The 22,854-nt window shown below is 35.7% G+C and overlaps 1 protein-coding gene across 1 annotated transcript in view; it reads right to left on the bottom strand.

Moving 5' to 3' along the window:
• Positions 1 to 22,854, bottom strand: part of PRTG (protogenin) — a 132,660-nt gene that overhangs the window by 55,069 nt on the left and 54,737 nt on the right. The window contains exons 3-11 of the mRNA XM_060618456.3: positions 17,398 to 17,542; positions 16,272 to 16,405; positions 14,391 to 14,528; positions 13,979 to 14,137; positions 13,224 to 13,383; positions 12,171 to 12,418; positions 9,997 to 10,161; positions 6,935 to 7,240; positions 5,701 to 5,889 (exon numbers count right to left, since the gene is read on the bottom strand). Of these exons, the coding sequence (XP_060474439.2) occupies positions 5,701 to 5,889; positions 6,935 to 7,240; positions 9,997 to 10,161; positions 12,171 to 12,418; positions 13,224 to 13,383; positions 13,979 to 14,137; positions 14,391 to 14,528; positions 16,272 to 16,405; positions 17,398 to 17,542 (1,644 nt within the window). The remainder of the gene's footprint in view (positions 1 to 5,700; positions 5,890 to 6,934; positions 7,241 to 9,996; positions 10,162 to 12,170; positions 12,419 to 13,223; positions 13,384 to 13,978; positions 14,138 to 14,390; positions 14,529 to 16,271; positions 16,406 to 17,397; positions 17,543 to 22,854) is intronic.

The following is a 22,854-nucleotide window of genomic DNA, read 5'->3' as shown; positions in this document are numbered from 1 at the left end:
CAGAGCCCAACATGGGGCTCAAATCCACAAACTGCAAAATCATGACCTGAAGTCAGATGCTTAACCCACTGAGCTACCCAGGTGCTTCATTACTGTCTTAATATTAACAGTACTTTTTTAATAACAGGATTGTTTAAGAAATGGATGCTCTGTTTCTTTTGAGTTATTGGTTTTTTTAATTTTCCAAGTATTAAGGTTCTAAAATTTGAGCTGTGTATCTATCATATTTGGCATGTTCAGATCCCATAATTTTAAATTAAGAAAAAAAATAGTTGAGTATTTCCTAAAGTCAGCATTGAAGTTTCAATGTATTTTAGCTAGATAACAAATTAAACACAATACAAGAAATGTTAACTTAAAAGATATTCAATAGCGAAGTGAAATACTTTTACCATGTTCCCTTTGTCGTTATTTGTACTCCCATGTTGTCAGTTTTCTGGCCTACATAGCAGGTGATTCTCAAAATTATTCATGTAAGAAGTCTACTGGCTTCATTTAAATGAGTTTATTTTATAATTCTTTCAAAGAAAGGAATGAAACAGTGAAATCAGATACTGTTCGGAGGAGCCATTTCTATGAAAAGTAGAATTTAACAGTGATAAAGCACAGGAAGAACTGAGAAGAGGCAAAAAATGTGAGATATGTCCCCAGCGATCTTGCCTGTAGTAAATAACAGCAATAACGTCAATCGAATTTCTACACCAATCCCTAAAAATTATCTGGTAACATATAAATGCAAAGTGATCTCACAGAAACCAGTGCTGCTTTATAAAGTCAACACTAATCCGGACAGAATGCTTAATGATGTCTATGTGATTGATAATATGTTACTTTATAAAACAGAAGAATCCTGGCATCTGCAATGACATTTGAGTTGGTAATTGATATGAAGGCACCAAATTATTTGAAATGAATTTATAGGCTAAAAGTCAGTATGGGATACTTGAAACTATACACCATCAGGAAGATTTGTTTATAAAACATGGTTTCTTTTTTTACTCTGTTGCAAGGGGTGCAGTGAGAAAGTTGCTAAACAACCACAATACTAGGATTTTCACCTGTAGCATGTTTCCAAAGATTTTTCTGAGTGTTATCTAAGGCTTCCTTGTGTGTGGGGAATGAGGGAACACAATCTCTAAAAAGACCCTGGCTTGCCTTAAAACGTGACTTCCAGATTTCATACACTCAGTGATTCCAGTTCTCTTCAAAACAAAATCACTATTATAGTAAGGTTCACAATGAACCCTCTCTGATAAAAGTAGTCTCTTTTATGCCACAAAATCTTGTCCTGTCTTAACTAAAGAGACTATAATTCCCTCCAGCTATATGAGTTGGGCTCACCATTGGTAGTTCTTGATCTTCTTCCCTCAGATCTGTAACCACACAACCAAATCCTACTCTGTTATGGCAAACAATAGCATCCAGAAATCTGACTTAATTTTACCACGCTTCCATATAAACTGGCTAAGGTATTCTAAAATTACACTGTTGCCAAGGGACTGTTTCTTTTGCCTCCTACTCCCCTGCATAACCGGGAATTCCGATTTTGGATTTTTCAAAAGAAAGAAAGAAAGAAAAAAAAAAAAAAAGATTGAGTTTAGAAGGTGTACAAGGGATCTAGAAGTGTTACTAATGATTTTTGATAATCTGGATCTGTAAAATTGGTGCTAAATCTCATGCTCACTAATCAAGCTTGCTCTGAAGTTTAATAGCAAACATTCTTTGGCAAAGTAGAATCTAAAGATTATCAGTGTTCCAAGTGCCAAATTAACAACAACACCATCTAAATAATAATCTTCCCTTTCCCTCTTATTATATAAATATTGAAGAATTAAGTTTCTGATAGCTTATGAAAACAGTCTCCTTTGTTATTAGAAACTCTAACTTCAGAATTTAAAGTCAATTTCTGAAATAAACAGACCAAAAAATGGAGCAAATTATTTCAGAAAGTCTATTATCAGGGAACACAAGTGTGCTATTAGTTTTGCTTCAGTTTATTGTGTGATAAATTTAACAAATGTTTTAAAATTCTACTTAAAACTTAGGCAAACATGAAAAGTGCCAAGGGGCAGGGGTGGGGAACAACTAAGTGAAAATAATCACAAGATGCAAAACTTTGAAGAAAATCTCAAACCACAATTTAGAACAAATCACATACACATTAAATGACAAGCTAAATGCTTATTCCCCAACCCCCAAAACCATTTCTAATTAAAATCAAACTGTATATTTGCAAATCATTAAACTAGAACTAGCAAAATCAAAATCTTCCACTACTCTGCCAATATTTATATTATACTAATAAAGACACGAGAATCTTTTCAACCAGTTTAAAAAACAAACATTCCACATCCCTGACTGAGGGATTTGAGGGTTTGAGGGAACTGAGCTTTGAGGGTTTTGAGTAAAATGTTCTAAAACAACTTTCATTACTAAGTACAATTAAATTTAATCAGAACTTGGGAGAAAATTGGGAATGTAAATAAAGTTAGTATCTTTTGATTTAATTCTTTTTGTTTTGAGCAGAGGTCACATTTGTTAAATCCTTTTATTAGTATGACAATGCCTTACTTAGGAAAATAATTTGTAAATTCTTATTAAATGAATTGAAATACAGAAATTTCTCTTCTTTCTTTCTTTCTTTCTTTCTTTCTTTTTCTTTCAGAAACAAAGAACTGTTATGTGTTACCAAGGAGACTGTGTCCCAATAACATACTTTTTAGTTGAAAACTTAATTACCAGAAGCAACAAAAGGATGTGTATTAGGGTATCAGAGAAGGAATTAGTATGAAAATGAAATTCTGAGGCATCAGTTGGCTACTCAAATTGACATGGAATCAGTAAACAGAAGCATTTAAATTTCATTTCCAGCCCCACTTAGTAAATCTAGTTCTAGTTAGAGCATCTTTAATGTATAAAAGCTCTATGAAAGCAAGTATTCACCATGCAAGACACAGATAGGGTTCCCTTAACCTACTGCCCTCTACACACATCACTCTCTGTTAAACAGGCAGCTACTGCCAGATGCTCTTGCTAAAAATGGTCACAGATGGTCAGTTGTCCAGTTAACAGAACATACTGCCCTCCCAACAGCCAAAAGTAAGAAGGATGGGAGTGAGAGCTGTTAACACTTGCCTGCTTAGTGGGCTGCACCCACTGAACTTGCTGTGAGCTTGGCTAGGTCCCAACAGTGTCTTTCTAAGGACCGTAGGGCTCTCAGGATTAAAAGGCATCTTCAAGGTGATCTGGTCAACAGCTATACAATGCTTGGATCCATACAACTGCCTCTCTGCTAGTCAGCCCTTCTGGTCCTGGCTTGGCACCTCCAGGGGTGCGAACCCCACTGTCCTACAACAAAGTCCTACAACTGTGAGACTACCCTGTTACCCTGCACTGTAGTTAGTCCTACTACTCAGTCAAGTCCATAGTCAGGGCACATGGAGTTATTTTAATAGGCAGGATATCCTGACTATAACAAAATAATTTCCTAGGTTATACATTATAAAGTGTTTTTAAGCTGAACTACTCCAAACAGTATACACAAAGAGGATTTTATAACATAAAAACACAGGCAGTAATATATATGGTTTTTTTTAAAACACAGAAGGAAATTAAAGTTCATAGTATTAAAAACTATTATACAGATTACAAAAAACATTTCCACAAAGATCAGTAAGTCATTATATGCACCCATAGAAAATGTTTAAATTTTAGAGCATTACTTTTAATTGACAAAGTTTTAACTGTTTCTCTAAACTTTTCACAAGCAGAACATTACTGTTCTTCCCAATAAATTATTCATTTGTCTAAAATAAATGACTTATATGTTCAAGAAGAATGCTCTATGAACCTATCTTTTGTATCTTCTACTCATTTATATTTCCTTAACAGTGAAAGAACTGGAGGGGCACCTGGGTGACTCGATCAGTTAAACATCTGACTTTAGCTCAGGCCATGATCTCATGTTTTGTGGGCTCGAGTCTGCATTGAGTCCTGTGCAGACAGCTCAGAGCTTGGAGCCTGCATCAGATTCTGTCTCCCTCTCTCTCTGCCCCTCCCTTGCTCACACACTGTCTCTCGCTCAAAAATAAGTAAATATTAAAAAAAAAAAAAACCTGAAGAAACTCGAGATACTATGATGCATAATTTTTCATCAGCAATTTACCAAATCCTGTTTTAAACTTAGTACAACTTTTCTGAATTAATAATATGAACACAGAAAGGGAGAGCATACTGAATGAGAAGCCATGACTAGAAATAAATGCTCCTAACTTTGATGACAGGTTGGGCTAACGTCATCTCTACCATCAGTGGTTTTAAGGAAGGTCACCCTGGAACATACGTAACTTTTCCTCATCATTTATAAAGCTATGTGACAGGAATCAACAGTGAAATTTATTTAAGCAAATGCAGATTAAGTTAAAATCCAAGACAACAAGATTAGAAGCAAAATGCCATCTGGAAAACTATTGCTAAGAAACAGACGATGGGGTCCTATGTCCCTGCCTCTAAAAACAGATTCCCACCACTGCTTCTTACTGCGCCGGGTCTCAGGTCTTATGCTGTTTTCACAGTTTGTGCTGTGAGGCCAGAAAAATAAATGGAGCTATCCATAGTGGGATCACCAAGCCTTTTTCCTTTTTGTACTCCAAAAGGTAGTCTGTGATAGGGAAAGCCAGAGGCACTGTAAAATTTCAGTATGTGCAGAAGATGCTATAACAGTTTAGTAGGAGTTTAGTTAGTAATGGTAATTAAAGTTGCTGCTTTAACAAATAACTAAGAAATAACTAAGTGTGCAGTTTATGCCTTGAGTATATATCTGTTTATACCCATATATTTATTATAGCCACAAATTTCTTTACTTTCCACTAAACATGTTTACATTCTGGAATTCTTCACTCAGCAAAGACAGGATGAACAGAGAATAAAACACAGTGTTATTTATTTATTTATTTATTTATTTATTTATTGAGAGTGAGAGTGAGTGTGGGAAGGGCAGAGAGAGAGAAGGAGAGACAGAGAGAGAGAATCCCAAGCAGGCTCCGCACTGTCAGTGCAGAGCCCAATACGGGACTTGAACTGATGAACCTTGAAATCATGACCTGAGTCAAAGTCAGACGCTTAACTGGGCCACTCAGGTGCCACAAAAATGATGTCTTTGAGAACTATGATGAACCCAAAATTAAATGCTTTTTCTCTGGTGTTTCTGTGTTAGAGCTACAAAAATGAATATTTATAGTGGCATGGGTCATATGTAAGAGCATTATTTTGTACCTAATTTAGATAGATTTTACATGGGAAAATAATACACCTACATAGCACTCTCAGGCAATTTCTGAGTTAATCTTAATTCTGACCATTTGGTGATATTTCCTTTTTACATTCCTATTCTACGTACACCACATACTCACAATAATTTATCAGAGCTCACTCTACTAGAAGTGAACTGTAGAAAGAAAATCAGATGTCCAGAAGTGGGGGAAAGATAGATACCACATTTACCTGACGTTTTGCCAGTTTGCTCACAGTGGTGAGTCAAAGACCAACAGTGACTTAAGCAGTACGACATACACAGTGATGTAATAAAGGTAATTCTTCTCTTTCCACCAGTAAGTCAGTTCTTGTGTCTCTATCCAAAAACTCTTTTCCCAACTGGTCAGAAAAGAAGGAAAAAGGAAAGTGCAGTATGGGCTCACTCACCTAAACCACTGAGAGTATAGAGAAGGTCACTGGTGTCTAAGAAAATGGGTCCATTTTCCTGCTGCCCTTCTTCTTTGTAGTACAGTTTGTAGCCCTGAATGGCTGCTGTGTCCTCAGCATCTTGCTGCCACTTCACAGAAATGGTGGTACAATTCAGAGGCTCCAAATGTAACTCTGGAGATTTAGGGGCTAGAAAAATTCACCAGAAATATATGTATAAAAAATCTGTAATTCATACAAATACACACAGTTTTAAGCCAACAGTTACAAAATAAGTTCAATTCCAAACTTTTATACATATATATATATATTTTAAAATTTTATTTATTTTGAGAGAAAGAGAGAGAGCATGAGACGGGGAGGGGCAGAGTGAGAGGGAGACAGAGGATCTGAAGTAGGCTCTGCACTGACAACAGAGAGCCCAATATGGGGCTCCAACTCACGAACCGTGAGATCATGAGCTGAATGGAAGTCAGATGTTCTACTGACTGAGCCACCCAGGTGCCCCCAAAACAATTACATTTTAACTTTCAAAATTCCACACTGGTATTAAACTTGGAGACCAAATTAATCAATGAACAACAAAAACCTCAGTCACCTTACATTTCACGTTATTAAACAAACAGGGTGTAGAACTTTTTAGCCTTATGGTCTTTCTATTAAACTGATGATTTAAAAAAAATGGTAATAATATTAATTAGGTCTCTATTAATATTTAACTTTTGGTAATTCAGTTTGATTTGGACCCACCACCCATCTATGAAGACTCTGCTAAGCAACCTAAGAGAGTAACCAAAAGTTTCACATGCTACTGAGCTTTAGTAAAATGGGACTACTCAACAAAAAGTTTAAAATTATTTTCAGTTACATCCATGATCTATGGAATATTTTCATTCATAAAACACAATTTAAACATAACTTAGATTTATTTTATTTTTTTTAAAGATTAAAAAAATATTTTAAAAATATTTATTTTTGAGAGAGAAAGAGAGACAGAACAAGAGTGGAGGAGGGGCAGAGAGAGAGAGAGACAGAATCTGAAGCAGGTTCCAGGCTCTGAGCTGTCAGCACAGGGCCGAATGCAGAACTCAAACTCATGAACCATGAGATAATGACCTGAGCTGAAGTCAGATGCTTAACCGACTAAGCCACCCAGGCTCCCCTAAACATAAGTTAGATTTAAAAAGACCAAAAATACTGTGTTATTTTTCCTCAATAGTTTCTAGAAATTTACCTTTCACACTTGTGGCTTTGGGTGTCCTATGTGAAGTCCACACTGACGACTCTCCCAGCCCCACTCTGGTAGCAGCAGTGATCCGCACCAGGTAGACACTATCAGGTTTCAAGCCCTCCAGAAGGTACTCATGTGTGGTCCCTGGGAGCTCCAGAACTTGGATGAAATTCTCAGTACTGAGGCGGAAGGACAGGCGATACAGGACCACTTGGCCCCGCCGATACTTGGCTGGGATCGGCAGCCAGGAGATGAGGATGTCAGTAGGACTTCGACTTGTCAAACTAATTTCAGGAGGTCTCAAGGGAACTAGTCATACAAGAAGACAGGTTGCTTATGAATATTTAGAATCATTTTTGTCAATCAGCCCACCAGTATTCACTGAATTCTCTTAAGAGCAAGACGTAACATAACAAAGGAGAGATACTTTCAGCCCTAGTGGTCAAGGTTTTCAGTTGAATAGAGATCACAAACCAGAAAAAAGAAGGAAAAATAATGAGGGATGGTCAAGAATAGAGAACCAAAGAAAACAAAATGTCACTAATAGTAAAAGCCCAAGTCCCCACTGTAACTTCATACAAAGTCCTATCTACTCATACAGTTGGCTTCTGATTAATTCTGTGCCTCAATCTCCTAGTGCTTTCCACTTGTTCCCTCCACTCCAGCCCTTAGCAATTTCCATTTCTTCTATCTAGAGTGTACTTCCCCCATTCATCTGCCTAGCCAACTCCCTCATTTTCATTTCCTTCAGGTTTTCATTCAAATGTCATCTATTCAGTAAGCCCTTCTTGGGTGACTGTGCCTCGACTGTGCCTCATCTCAAACCCTCCCAACATTTCATACTCCCCTCTTCTGCTTTTTTCTCCTTCTCTTAGATAGTTATCAATATCCAACATAGCATATAATTATATAATGGATTGTTCATCTTGTTTATTTTGGGGTGTTTTTTTTGAATGTTTATTTGAGAGAGAGAGAGACAGAGAGAGAGAGAGCACACACACAAGCTAGTGGGGAAGGGGCAGAGAGAGGGAGACAGAGGATCTGAGGCAGGCTCTATGCTGTCAGCAGAGGGCCCCATGTGGGGCTTGAACTCATGAACTGCGAGATCATGACCTCAGCTGAAATAGGATGCTTAACTGGCTGAGCCACCCAGGCACTCCTCATCTTGTTTATTGTTCCTCTGCCCCTTCTCCCACCAGAAAGTAAGCTCCACGAAACCAGGGACAATTTTTTGCCTCCTTTGTTCACTACTAAGTAACACATAGTAGGTACTCAATGATTATTTGTTGCATGAATGAAATAATAGGTGGAAAAGAGAAAATCAATTAAGCATTTCTGAGTCCTTGATGTGTACGCACTCATGAATTCTGACAAAAACCAAAGGAAGTACTCTGATCATTTCTACTTTATATTGAGGAAATTAAGGGACAAAGCAGTGAAATCACTTGCTCAAAGTCACACACGTTGTTAGTGAAGTCGATGTAGGCAGACTGAACAAAGCCCACATTCTTATCCCCCCTACTTTACTATTTCCTACATAATAACAGTTTTTCTGTGACAGGGTTATGTAGAGATTAAATGAGATAATGGAGAGAAGGTTTTTAGAATAGGCAGGGGTAAGCCCTCCAAAAGTGTCAGTTCCAACTGCTACACACTGCTATGTACCCTACGAGACCCACACATTTCAGTTTGAGATACATGGGCTTACGAAATGGGCAGAAACTCGTGCAGAAACATGAAAGCCAGTGTCAGAAGTCTCATCTTTTCCAGAGAACAAAATGAAATTTCACTAAATAAAAAAGTTGTAGAGTAAGAAAAGCTTTAAAGGAGAAAAACTTCGAGACCTTAACATTCACTGGAACTGACAGGCTTTAACAAGTAGCTTACTATGGTTAAACCCCTTTCCTTCAAAGACATAGGGAGGAATATACCTCATACACCAAACCCCCCACAAACCCCAGGATAACACCCCCACCAGCCTGTGTTTCACCTTAGATATGCATGTCAGAGGTAAAATGGGAGGAGATAACTAGAGAGGTCATAAGTACTGTGATTCACTCTAAAATGAAACAGACTCTTAAGTGAAAACAGAACTTGGAATTTAGCAGCCAGATCACTAATATTGTTTTCATTTAGTCATACTCTGAATTTATAAACATCTAAACAAGTGGCATTAACAGAGATGTATGTAAGAGATCTGGGAGCAAATAAAGGAAAAGATTTGGAAATCATTAATACAAAAAATGTTTTGAAAATTACAGGTGGACCATTTTGTGAGGATGAGAAACACCTGTAAAGGGAGAGCAGTATAATTAGGTATATGTTAAATCATTCCCTTTTCACAGTGAATGGTACAAAAAGGCCTTCTAGAGCTGCTAAAGAGAGAGATGATGAATCAGAGGGAGAGAATCAGTCTCAGGATTTTCCTAACGGATGAGATTTCCCACCATTGTAAGAATATATGGAGGCCTGCCTTCAAAAGGACTACAACTCAATTTCTAACCCATGATCAGTTAACAAACTGAACTACTATTACTTTCCTCCCTAAGCAGAATAAACATAGTATATCTAAAAATAAACTAACTGCTGATTTTACGAGAACTTTTTTAACTAATAAGTTACTAAATTTCATAAACTACCCGTTTCAGAAACCCAAGACTTCTGACCTCTTGTCATTATATACACTCAATATATTTACTCATTATATATGTATTTATTTATGCCTAGAAAATCTCACATTTTGTTCTACTCAGTTAAAGAAAACTTCAATGGTGAAAAAATATTTTAAAAACTGCAATTTAAACTGGGAAACTTGAAGAAACACAAGAATTTTGTTATCAAAATTTATGTTCTGCATTGTAAGTTATAAAAGCTCTTTACCCATATCCTATTACTGTCAAAAAGTGACAGTCAAATTTGAAATGGCAAACTAGCCTGCTGGTTGCCACCCTTGTTTTGGTTATTTTTTTAACCAAAAAGAGGATATTTTCTCTACTTTAAAACACATTTATTTGTTGAAACTGATTAAACACATTAATGTTCATTCTAGACTCGTGGTTTCTTACCATCCTCTAAAGTATTCTGCGTCACGTGGTCAGACATCTGGCTGGCTCCCATTGGCATATATGCCACGATGTAGAAAGTGTAATTGCTAGCAGGTTCTAAGTCATCAATAATATAATGAGTTGTGTCATTTCCAATGACTACTTGATACTCTTCATTATTTAAACCTGAATTAAAGAACCAGTGTTTGAAAAAATTATGAATATTCAAAATGAAATTAATAAGACCATTTTCCCTCCCTGGTCCTCCAGTCTTGTCTCTGTTTTCTTTTGTGACCCTTTAAAAAAATATGAATGGGAAGGTCTTAATTTCTAAAAGTAGTCGTTTGAATTTTTCCCTAATAAATCAAACTGAAAATAATTAATCTTTACTAAACTTCATTGAATATCTAGTCAAAACCCACAGCAGAGACAATGTACAGCAGTAGCACAACAGAGCTTAACACTACAGAATACTGTAGTTCTTAACAGTGGAAGTTTTACTTGGTTAAACTCATGGCTTTCTTCTTTTAACCATGAATCTCAGAGAGACAGTAGGAATGTAATGGCTCTGCTCTTTTTAAAAACAAACCAAGCCAAAAGTTGTCCTGCAAAAGATCTCATTTTGGCCCTAGAGATTCTATTAAATTTGACTGACACAAGTTGTTCTTTTTATTTATACTGAAAGCAAAAGATCTAGGAGGCACAGAATGTGCTTCAAAACACTTTGTTCCACAATGAGCTTTTTTCTTCCCAAAGGGGAAAAAATTCTCAGCGATTCTTAATAAAATATGCATGGCAAGGTATAGAAAAGAATTTGTCTTTGTGGGATTTAATTCCTACAGAGCCAATCTGTAAAGTGGAACAAGAGCGCTGGCAGCTTTGTGAACCGTTCACAGTAAATGCATGTCAACTTCATCAAAACTCTCTAAGGACGAAGGCCCTTCTCCCCACACTGGATTTATAAACAAAACAGAAGGCAAATTCCACTATTAAGTTTTCCCACATTTCTGAATTAACTTGATAGCATTTTAATTAGACAAGATTACAGCCATTTCACAACAGACAGGCTAATGGCTCGTTAATTAGGAACTGCATAGTACGATTTCTGACCTACCAAACAAGGTCCTTGAGTTCGAATTAAAAAGCCTTGTTCTGTCTCTGAATAGACCACTGAGCCGCATGTGGAGGCTCTAATGAAACAACTATAATAGCGAACAAGAGTGGTCTCCACCAAAACCAGCATTCCTTTCACCTTCCTAAATCACTAAGAAGGGAATTAACATACTCCAACATGCTCAGTTAGACTTTCATTCTTCTGGCTACCACAAACCCTGATTTAAATTCAAAATATTCCTTTTCAAAATACTACTTCAAAGTACAAAAAACAAACAACAACAAACCACTTGTTTCTATGGATAATTTTATCATATCATTTTTGGGTGTTGGAATTTGTTTTTAATGTCTATTGCATAAAAGCTAGACTATACGTACAACTAATATTTATGGTTTCTATGAGAAATCAGTAGAGAAATCTCCAGGATTTGTAAGTAGCTTTTCCTTTCCCTTTTTTTGCCAAAGAAAAGAGTAGGATAAAAAAGATTCAAAAAAAAAAAAAAGAGTTAATAGTTCTGACTAAATATTTTGAGACAGATTTGATTGCTACTTTTATGTAATATAGGACATATCAATAGACAGTGTCCTGTTCAGAGTTTTCTATGTGACTCCAGAAAAATTTCAAAACATATAAAATCAACTTATGGGGATTTGAAAATGTTTATTTCCCCCCTTAAAAATAACATGCTATAGTGACCATAATTCACCATATTATTTTATGAAGCAATTACACCATTGTTCCTATGTAACTGCATACTTGAACTGGTATATTAAGTGTTAAAGAATTTATATCTTGGCTGGAATGAAATTAATCAGTCCACTGCTCTGTAATGTTTAGCAGACAGAGCTGGTACTTATTTCTAGACATAAAAACCTTAAACTATACTTACATACACAAAGTATACAATAACAAAAAAATTAGCAAAAATTGATATGCAGGTGATAGAGTGATTATTTAATAAAAGAGATAAATGCCATAGAACTTCAAAAGTATTTTCTGAATTATGTAAGATGTCATTCACACTGAAAACAAATTACTGATGCCCAGTTCCACTTGAAAATAAACTCCTCACATTGCTTACCTTCTGCTTTCATATAGTGCACAGAATAAGCGATGACTTTGTCTGAATTATAAAGTGGCCTCTCCCAAGCTAAAAGGATGGCTGAACTTGACATGGTTTCAGCATGCACATTGTAGGGAGCACTGGGTCTGTCTTCCGACATTACTACGGTCAGTCTGGCTCTAGATAAAATAGATCCTTGGCTGTTTTCAGCCATGCACTGATAAATGGCATCATCTTCAGGAATAATCTGGTTAATTACCAATTTACTGAGGAAAGGAAAAAATATTTTTATGAAAAATTCTAAGAATGATGTAAAACTAAAGTTAAACCGTTGCTAAGTTCACTCTCATTTTAAATGACAGAAGTTACTAAGAACAAAAAACTGAGTCTGTAATCAACCCTACCAAAAACACCTACGAGTTGCTTAAAATCACTCTCATTTTCTGAGTCTACCTAAATAAGTAATAGTGATATCCAAACCCCATTTGTTTTAGGTGATAGACTAATCTCTTTTAAAATTTGGTTTTTATTAAGGAAGTATATTATTCTGTAATAGCATCTAATTTATATAATATTGCAATGTTACATAAAATTGAAATCAACCAGAATTTTAAAGTTTTATTAAATATATCACAATGTTATTAGAAGATTCATATTTACACTAATAAAAAAATGAGTTCTTAAAATCATTAAGTTTGAACTGTTGAAAAACTCCTGGGGATTCAGTTATTTCCTTCTAATTTTCTTATTTTTGGGGAGAAGGAAAAGAGACCCCCAAAGGGTTAATATACTTGCTATTAACTTATCAGCTAGTGGCTTACCAAGACTAGAACCCAGGTCTGAGCGACTGTCCAACACTTATTTCATTATAATCTATCACTTCCATAATCCACATATAAAGTACAAAAGGATATATGGCATGCTGATGTTATCATCTTAATTTCTTATTTATTTTATTTTTAGTTTAAAATACCAAGGTAATTTAAATATTTGATATTACAATCATTTCACATAAAAAATACTAAAGCCATTATATCTTAACTAAAATAGTAGCAAAGTGACATAGCTTACCTGTTGTACATTTTAATTCTACCATTAGAATGTATCTTCCTCCCATTTTTCAACCATGACATTTTGGGTGAGGGGATTCCTTCTGCTTGACATACAAATCGAGCAGTGCCAGCTCGAGGCCTTGTTAAACTTTCTGGCCATTCAACAAATGAAGGAGGAGCTATTTTTAAAGAAAAAAGAAAAGAAAAAAAATTCTGTGTTCCAATGATACCAAGGGTTAAGGAAGAGTACAGCAAAGAGCCCAAATCCCATCCTTGAAAATATTTGACATTTGCAGCTTCTTATCTACACTCTACATACATCTATCCAGATGCCTTCTCTCAGCAGTGCTCATGTAGATGTACACTTTCTCCCTATTGAGACCCTCTGTGTAAACACACTAAAAATATGTATACTATAATCCTTCTTAACTAAGCCCAAATATATAGTCACTTGCAAATGCATACAATCAACAGATTAAAATTTTAGGCTGGTGAATGGATATGTGGGTAGGTAAGAAAGAGATAAAAGGGAAGCTTAAACACGAAGGAACATAATGGTATGCAAGCAAACAGGATGATGACTTAAGAACGATAGCTAACATTTTAACATAGGGCTATGTCTCCTAAAATTCATTATTGGATTACAATTGTTCATATAAACCTTCATATCAATGCTACAAAGTTCAAGAAAGGAAGAAGTAAGCTATCAATGAGATAGAACAACAACTTCTAAAATACAAGATTCTCCTGATTGCAGAATGAAAAAAGACATACCTAATACAGTTAAAGTTGCCATAGCAACAGTAAAGTTGCGTGTGCCTGGGGTTGTGGCCCGACAAACGTACACTCCAGCATGTTGCAGTCTGACATCAGATATCATGAGATTACCATTTCCAAGTACCCGAGTGTTAAAGACATCAATGGACTTATGATCTATTTCCAAGACAATATTTTAGTTAAACCAATGTAACATATGATCTAAAATTATATCAAGAGATCACCATCTAACCATATCATAAAAAGTATAAAATGTGCTATACAAAAACCTTTTCTCTACACACTGAAATGCCAAAAAGATAAAAGTCACTTAAATGCTAAACATGTGTTTGGTATATAAAATAAACATTTTATCAGTTTCATTAGCATGAACAAAGTTTAAGGTCTTTTTTTCCTTGGGAAAACTTACCAAGGCGGCTCCAAGAAATGATTGGTTTAGGATTTCCTGTGGCCACGCATTCCAAAACAACAGTCTGATGAAGAGACGTTGTTATGTTCTGTGGGCCTGCTATAATGGTTGGTGTGTAGAAGGAATTAGACTCTTCAACTTTGGGGAGGAAAAGGCACAATATAAAAGTAAATTATAAATAAGATATAACAAGTGAAACAAGTTAAAATATCTATTCTTAAGTTATTCACTTTTTAAAAAATAAATTTATTGAGATATCACTCACTTAACAAATAATACACCACTTTAACTGATTCAATGATTTTTAGTATTTTCGGAGTTGGGAACTATTACCACAGTCAATTTTAGAACATTTCCATCACCCCAAAAAGAAACACCATACCCATTAGCAATCTCCTCTCCCCACAGCCTAACAACCACTAATCTTTCTGTCTCTTTGGATTTGCCTATTCCAGACATTTCATAACAAAGGAACCATATATTATATGGTCTTTTTGTGACTGGTTTCTTTTTACTTAGCAAAATGTTTTCAAGATTCATCCATGTTGCAACATGTACTAGTATTTAATTTCTTTTTATTGAGTAATAATAATAGAGTAAGATTTAATCATATAGATACATCACATTTTATTTATCCATCCTTCAGCTGATAGACATTTAGGTTGTTTCCAGATCATTCACTTTTAATTCAGGTCCAAACATTCATTTAATCCTTTAGCTAATCTTGTTAAGAATTTATGTGACAGTGGGGAGAAGTATGAGAGTGCTTTTGTCTTTAGTCTTTCATACCAGGTAGCTAACAGATACTATGTGATATTAAAACATAGCATTAAAAATATAATTTCAGTTTCTTAATGTTTTCCAAAGAGATCTTTAAAAAAATTTTTTTAATGTTTATTTTTGAGAAAGACAGACAGACTGAGAGTGGGGGAGGGGCAGAGAGAGAGGGAGACACAGAATCTGAAGCAGGCTCCAGGCTCTGAACTGTCAGCACAGAGCCCAATGCAGGGCTTGAAGTCATGAAGAGTGAGATCATGACCTAAGTCAAAGTCAGATGCTTAACCGACTGAGCCACCTAGGTGCCCCTTCCAAAGGAATTTTTTTAACCTTCAAGTATCTTTTAGGAATCTGTGGAAAGTTAACATTCATATGAAGTTCAATAATGTCTTTCATACAGATTTTCTTCCACTATATTCATGTAAATTTAAATTATTTTAAAATAAAAAACTAGCATCTGTGTATAATTCCATTTTAATAAAATACATTTTTTTTCATATTCATCTCTTCAGCTAGTTTCCCTTCTAACTATGTTCATGTATGGCAAAATATATAAAATTATGTTTATTTAATGTTAACAATGGTTATTTCTGGATACTAGAATTGGGGGGATATTTTGGGGGGATATTTTTAACTTCTATCTTCGTACTTTTTTACATTGTTTAATGGAAAACTTTTTAATTTGTACTCTTATAGACAATACTCTTTATAATATGCATGTATTATTTTTACAAATGCAAATTATAATTTTTCTTAAATCAACAAAAAAAAAAGCCAAACTGGAAACAAATATATCTTTATTGACAATGGACAATTTTGGTGGAAATGGATAATTGTTTTTATCTTTTTTGCATTTTATATTTTAAAAACAAAAGTGAAATATTTACAGAACAAATATTCATTCTTTCTTAAAGATGTTGATATAACATAAAACAAGCATTACTGTGAAAGAAGAGGTGCCTAATAGGGGTAAAAATGACAATTTCCAACTAAACTACAATAACCTAAATGAAATTAAAGTACTACTTTATGGCATACTATTACAGCCAGAGAAGGAAAATTAATAGCTGGGTCAATAAATCTGAAATAACTTCTGTGCTGTACCTGGAATCACTGTTAGAGAGGCCTCCATACTTTTACGTCTATGGGCCACAGTAGCAGCAACACAACGATAATTTCCAGCATCCCTTTGGCCAACATCATAGATCTGCAATACTCCTGTTGGTAGGGCTGTTATCCTGTTATGAGAAGAAAGATGATTAAATTCTTTGTAGAATTCATCTCTTAACATGTATTCTATGATTAAGATTTAATATATTCAACCTTTTTAAAGAACCAGATGCAATAGTTTCAAGACCCTTAAAAATATTAGCTTGATTCTATTGTTTTCATTTGGGTCACTACAGTTCTCTAAAAGCATAAATAATTATGCGGTATGTGGTCTGTGAAATCTATCAGTCTAATTTTACACAGAGTTACATTTGACATTATAGCTTATATAACTGATGGTCTAACGCTTAGTACAATTTTTTCAAATCTTGATTTCTTGCCTATAAATATACATGCATTCTCCAAGGTACACCTGAATGTAAATTTAAGAAAAAACTTTCTTGAATAACTTCTTTCAACTCAATACCCTAACATTTTAGCAAGCGATCTTTATCTACTTTGGAATACTGCTACTCATTAGGACAGGAATCAAACTTTTGGAAGTTGCTACTAAGTTCTTGATCCTTAAACCTCAACTACCTTCAGAGCACAAGTACGTGTGCACATGTGCATACGTGTGTGTGTGTGTGTGTGTGTGTGTGTGTGTGTGTGTGTAGTGGAGACAGGGGAGTGGAAGGTGGAGACAGAAGTGGGCAGCTATCAGGGCATACATAGGAGACCCCTACAGTAGTATTGCTATTGGCAGCAGTGAAGGTCTAATTTAGTTTCCTAAAACCTTGAGCTATAAACCAGTGGTCTTTTGGTTGGAAAAGATGTTTGAGGAAAGCAACAAAGCAGTAAGATAGGTTATGTGAATTATGACCTAAACCAAAAAACAGAACTTATTTTCCATGTGTCAGAGACTGATGATCTAATTCTTTGCCTCAGTCTGAAATGTATTTAAGAAGTTGGTAATTGCTACTGTAATTGAAAATAAGCTCCGTAATGGTCTTTCCCCATACAAGTCTCGTGACATCTTCATTATTCCTGTATCATCTCCAAAGACAAAAGCTGAATTCACCTGTCCAAAGTTACAGGTAGGGTTGTCCGATTGAATTCCCATGTTATGACTGCAGGAGGGTTTGAAGAAATCTTGCATGCAAATCTAGCAACTCCACCTTCATGGACCTCAGTAGAAACTGGCTGAACTTCAAATGCAGAAATAGCTATAAGACAAAGTTTGACAAATTTAGAGTAAGTACATTCACTATTATACCGTACAGTACTTGGAAATATCATGCTAGATATTATGTATCAGACTTGAACTCTTGCCCAGACATAAGACCAACACAACTAGCTCAAAGAAAATTTAGGGAATAATTTTGGAAAAAACACTGGCAGTTGCCTAGCTCAGGGAATCTGGTCTTTCCAGGATGAGATTCTCAAGAAACTTGCAACCTATCTGGAGAAAAAATATAACCACAGCAAAAACAAACACTTAATAATGATATGTAATCACATACCAAACTGTGTGGTACAAACTTGCAATACTACTGTATTTCAGAGAAGAGGGAAATCAAAAAAGACAGACCAGACAGGCAAAAACTATTTGTAGGGATTTGTTTTAGATTAAGTTTTGAAGACTCATTTCAGATTGGAGGGGGAAAATAAAGACATTCCAGGTAAAAGAAAGAACATGAAAGCAAGCACAGAAGTAAGAAATGTGTAGCCTGTGTTCACAGGATTGTAAGGAAACAGCCAGGACTAACTACTGTAGAATATTTCAGATTAAGTGTTCATGGAAAAGTAGAAGGTGACTACAGATAAAGAAGATTTATACCATGGCACAAATGAAGACATCACTGAAAATTTTTGAGCAAAGGACAGTAGTAATCCTGATAATAGAGTTTGAGGAAAATCAATCAGGCACTGCTACACAGGATAGAGTGAAAAAAGGAGAGCCTCAAGTCAAAACACCAACAGTCTGCTTAAACAGGAAGGACAGAATTGGGTGTGGCTGTAAGAATGGTGAGGCTCTACAGATATCTTAATGGAAACAAAACTTGATTCTCATTGGACACAGACAGGTCACTGTGTGTTTGGAGTCAAATGAGGTTGGTATCGATAGAGCTGAATGAGAAAGGAGAGAAATAAAGCAAATGGTATGTGTGCTTGATGAATAAAAGGTAGAGAGACTCAAGAGGCTATTTTTAGCCTCATATCTCTTCCCAAGTGGAGATAAATCTCTAAGTGTTGATATTTCTAGAGATAATTCTTTGTCATTCTAAGCAAGTCTTCAGAAGCTGGTCATCTGTCTCCACGGTTTTATACTTTGATAGAGTCCAGACTCCAGGTAACACTGTGGTTTTCCTTCCCTTTACTATATTCTAGGGCATAAATAAAGGGAGGGCCTCAATGATGGTCTTACTCCCCCTCCACAGACTCCAGTTCAAAAAAATAGATAAGCCTTTATAGTTTATCAACAAAGTGAGAAGTTATGAAGAAAAGCAGAGGGAATAAGGTCTACATGACTTATCCTTCATTAGATTGGAAAGGGTAAAAAGTGATGGAAGACTACAAATTCTGCATCAATCTGTAAACAGATCACAACACTTGAGAGGTAAAACACGAAGCCAGTGAATAATGGTGAAAATATTCTTAGGAACATCTACTTCCAAAAAGCAGAGTGGGGGTAGAGTAATACTTTATGTGTGTACATAACAAAAAATTTCTGCTTCCTCAAGAATGATTCTGAAACTGCTATTGTCAGTGGATAACTGAAAAAGTCAAAACTATTTTCATGACCACCATCATCTGTCTCTTGTACTCTTATTTCTAGAGTATACAGTGTTTTCCAGAAACTGCATGTAATATCAAGGAATGATATTGCAACAGACTCAGTGCAGAAGGAGATCTGTGTGAGAATCCAGCTGTCTACTATCAAATTAATTAAAGAGATTTGCACAAATGCAAAACAATGCTACCTCAACATTTTCTGCTTTGGAAAACAGTTATGTTTCATTAAATGTGAGATGTTAATATGTAAGAGATCAGTGCTTTCATTTTTAAATTAATGAAATTTCTTAAATTTCACAGTTTTAATATCTAATAAGACGTCTTAATAGGTATAACCTACATAAATAAATGCTCTTTGGGGTCTTCAATGAGTTTTAAGAGCATAAAGAGACTAAAATTTTTGAGAACCACTATCAAGAACATCAAACTCTAAATATCAATATAGTTTCTCTTTTTGCTCGCCTCTATAATCACTTTCTAGGATGTTAATCTACTTACAAACATTTTCTCTATCAGACCTATGGTCCACCTACTGAACAATCAGGAAATAGATATTTATCTTCAAAGTTATCAGGTTTGCAATAGAATAGCCCAATTTCTCAGTAACAATGGAAGCTTATCTTTCTATAAGTAACTAAACTTTTGTTGAATACATTCAGAGCGGGAATTAGGACCTAAGTTTCCATAAATTTAATGCCTGATTTATGAAGCATTAATTTCTCTTACTGATCCCATATTTACCTTTTTCATGTATGAAGGGGTGAGTTTTAATTCTGGTTGTAATTCATAATCCAGAGTATATTCAACTTACATACTTCAAAGTGGGAAATTTATCTTAATTTCCAGTCTTTACCACTCTACACTGAAATATCTAATATAGCTTAATTTTTCTCCATAAAGTAGTTGTTCCTTCAGCCCTATCTATTTGACTTCTTCTATTACTCCAAAAAAAAAAAAAAATCAAGTACCTGATTCACTATGTTTTATCTCATCTCTCTATCTGATTTCTCTCCATCCCTAAAAGTCCTCTCTTTGATCCAGGACCCTATCATCTCCTGCCTGGAAGTACTGTAGGCACCTCTTAGGTGGTACCTCTTGTACCAGCAGAGTTACCTCCAGAATGATAGTCAAAAAATACAAATTTGATTTGTGTGGCTAATGATTAGGCCCTGCAAAATTTCTTAAAAAAAATTTTTTTTAATGTTTATTCATTTTTTGATAGAGAGACAGAGCATGAGTGGGGGAGGGGCAGAGAGAGAGGGAGACACAGAATCTGAAGCAGGCTCCAGGCTCTGAACTGACAGCACAGAGCCCGACGCGGGGCTCGAACTCACAGACCATGAGATCATGACCTGAACTGAAGTCGGATGCCTAACCAGGCATCCAGGCATCCTAATCCCTGCAAAATTTCTTGCCTCAATCACTTACAGTTTTGTTCCATGAGTACTGAACTACTAATTCTCTGAATATACCATGATATTTCACACCTCTAAGCCCTCTACAAGCATATCCTTCTCTCTGAAATATCCGAGGTCCCTCTGTCCACCTGATGAAACCCTAACATCATTTATAGCCTAGTTCACTTGTCCCATCCTTTGGGGAGTTGCTACAATCATTTTCTCTGCAACTTCTGTACACTGCAGACCTCTGCTGTTACTTTTATCCCACAGTAATATAGCCACTTGTTCACAATTTTTCTCCCCTTCTACACTAGGAACTCATCAAGGGCTAGCAATGGGTCATATTCTTTGAAAGATCCCTTAAGGCAGTGAATGGCAGACTCAGCATTAAAATAATACTTGTTCAACTAAACTTATACATATTTTTTCTCCAATTATATTACGTCTTTAAACACAGTAACCAGAAATGTAAGAAGTTTCCAAATTATACTTTTTATAATTTTTTTATTTGCTATAATTCTGAATGGTGTCCAATATTTTAGTGGCATTATCTTTAGAGACAACAGTCTGATCCTCCTCTATTAAAAGATTTCTATGAAGATCAAATAAGCCAGTAAGTGAAGGCTCTTAAGACTTTTTATAAATGCTATGATTATTGAGTTTAATAAAGATAATCATTCTTTTGCCTTGAGTATTTCCCTCCAACCACTTAAGCACTTGAGTGTTGTTTTCTACCCTAGATCTCAACTAATCAATCAAACAATACAATCCCTCTGAATCTTTTTTTTTTTTTTTGAGTAGCTCCCTGCTTTTTACCCCAGATGCATTAGTCTCTGAAACCCTTAAGATTTTTATGATAAAAATTGCACTAACTTTGCAATATAGGTCAAATATGCTAAAACTCTGGAGTCAGCAAATTCCAAGAGCTAAAAGCTAAATGAATGCATCATTTGACTCAGTAAGGGTATTTCTTTTGGGGAAAGTGTGGAAGAACAGCTTTATTGAGGTATAATCACAAAGCATGTAATTTACATACCATTCAATTCAGTCACTTTAAAGAGTACAATTCAATGGTTTTTAGTACATTCAGAGTTTGCAACCATTCTCATAATCAATTTTAGAATATTTTCATCATCCCAAAGTGGAATCTCATTATCCTTTACTTATCACTCCCTAATCTACCCACTCCCTCCCTCCTCCAGCCCTAGGGAATCACTAATCTACTTTCCTCCACAGCTTTGTTGCATTGACATTGACATACAACATTTTGTACAATGTGATTATTCAATATACATATATACTGGGAAATGATGACCACAAGAAGCTAAGTTAACATATCCATCAAGTAAGGGTATTTATTTTTAAGTTTATTCATTTATTCTGAGAAAGACAGAAAGAGAGGGGGAGGGGCAGAGAGAGAGAGAATCCCAACAGCCTCTGTGCTACCAGTGCAGAGCCCAACTCAGGGGTCCCACTCATGAACCAGGAGATTAAGACCTGAGCTGAAAAATCAAGAGGCAGACACCTAACTGAATGAGCTCACTCTGGTTCTTAGTAAGGCCTCAAGCAAGTATAAAATTTTTTTAAATCCCCCTAGACACCTTTATATTTTAACATTTCTAACTTTCTGGTCCCTTTTGAAAATTCAACATGCTGGCAAAATGATTTTTCCCAATGAAGACCAAGTCTCATCAGTATCTCTGAGACTAAAGAAAAAGGCATTTGTGATACAAAAATAAATTGCCATTCTTCTGTTTGTAATTCCTCCCTCTGGGCATCAACTCCATTTTCTTCCCTCACCTCTGGGAACCTGATGTATCTGCCTTCTCTCTCTCTCCTCTCTCTCTCTCTCTCTCCCCTGCATATTCAAATTCTTCTCCTGGATCCTTCCATCAAGCCTATAAAAGTGATTAAGTTTTTTCAAAACCTCAAAACACAAAAAACAAAACTCCAGATCTCTCTTTATGGCATCTATCCCTCTGGCAGCTATCCACTCTCTTCCCCAAGGGATCAAAACTTTTCTAAAGAGTAGTTTATTCTCGTTACCTCCCCTTCTTCCTCTCTGACTTTATTCCTCAAACATCTAAAATCTGTCTTCTTCTCTATTATTTTACTGAAACAGTGTCTAGGACATTGCACACTTATTTCTTACACACTTTTTTTTCAGTTTATTTTTTTGAGAGAGCACAAGCAGGGGAGGGGCAGAGAGGGAGAATCGCAAGCAGGCTCCGCACTGTCAGCACAGAGCCTGATGCGGGCTCGAACTCAGAAAACTATGAGATCACAACCTGAGCTGAAATCAAGAGTCAGACACTCAACCTACTGAGCCACCTAGGCGCCCC

Source organism: Panthera onca, chromosome B3 (assembly GCF_046562875.1).
Source record: "Panthera onca isolate mPanOnc1 chromosome B3, mPanOnc1 haplotype 2, whole genome shotgun sequence".
Taxonomy (NCBI): domain Eukaryota; kingdom Metazoa; phylum Chordata; class Mammalia; order Carnivora; family Felidae; genus Panthera; species Panthera onca.
The sequence above is the reverse complement of the archived record's forward strand: the minus strand, read 5'-3'. Positions and strand labels throughout refer to the sequence as shown.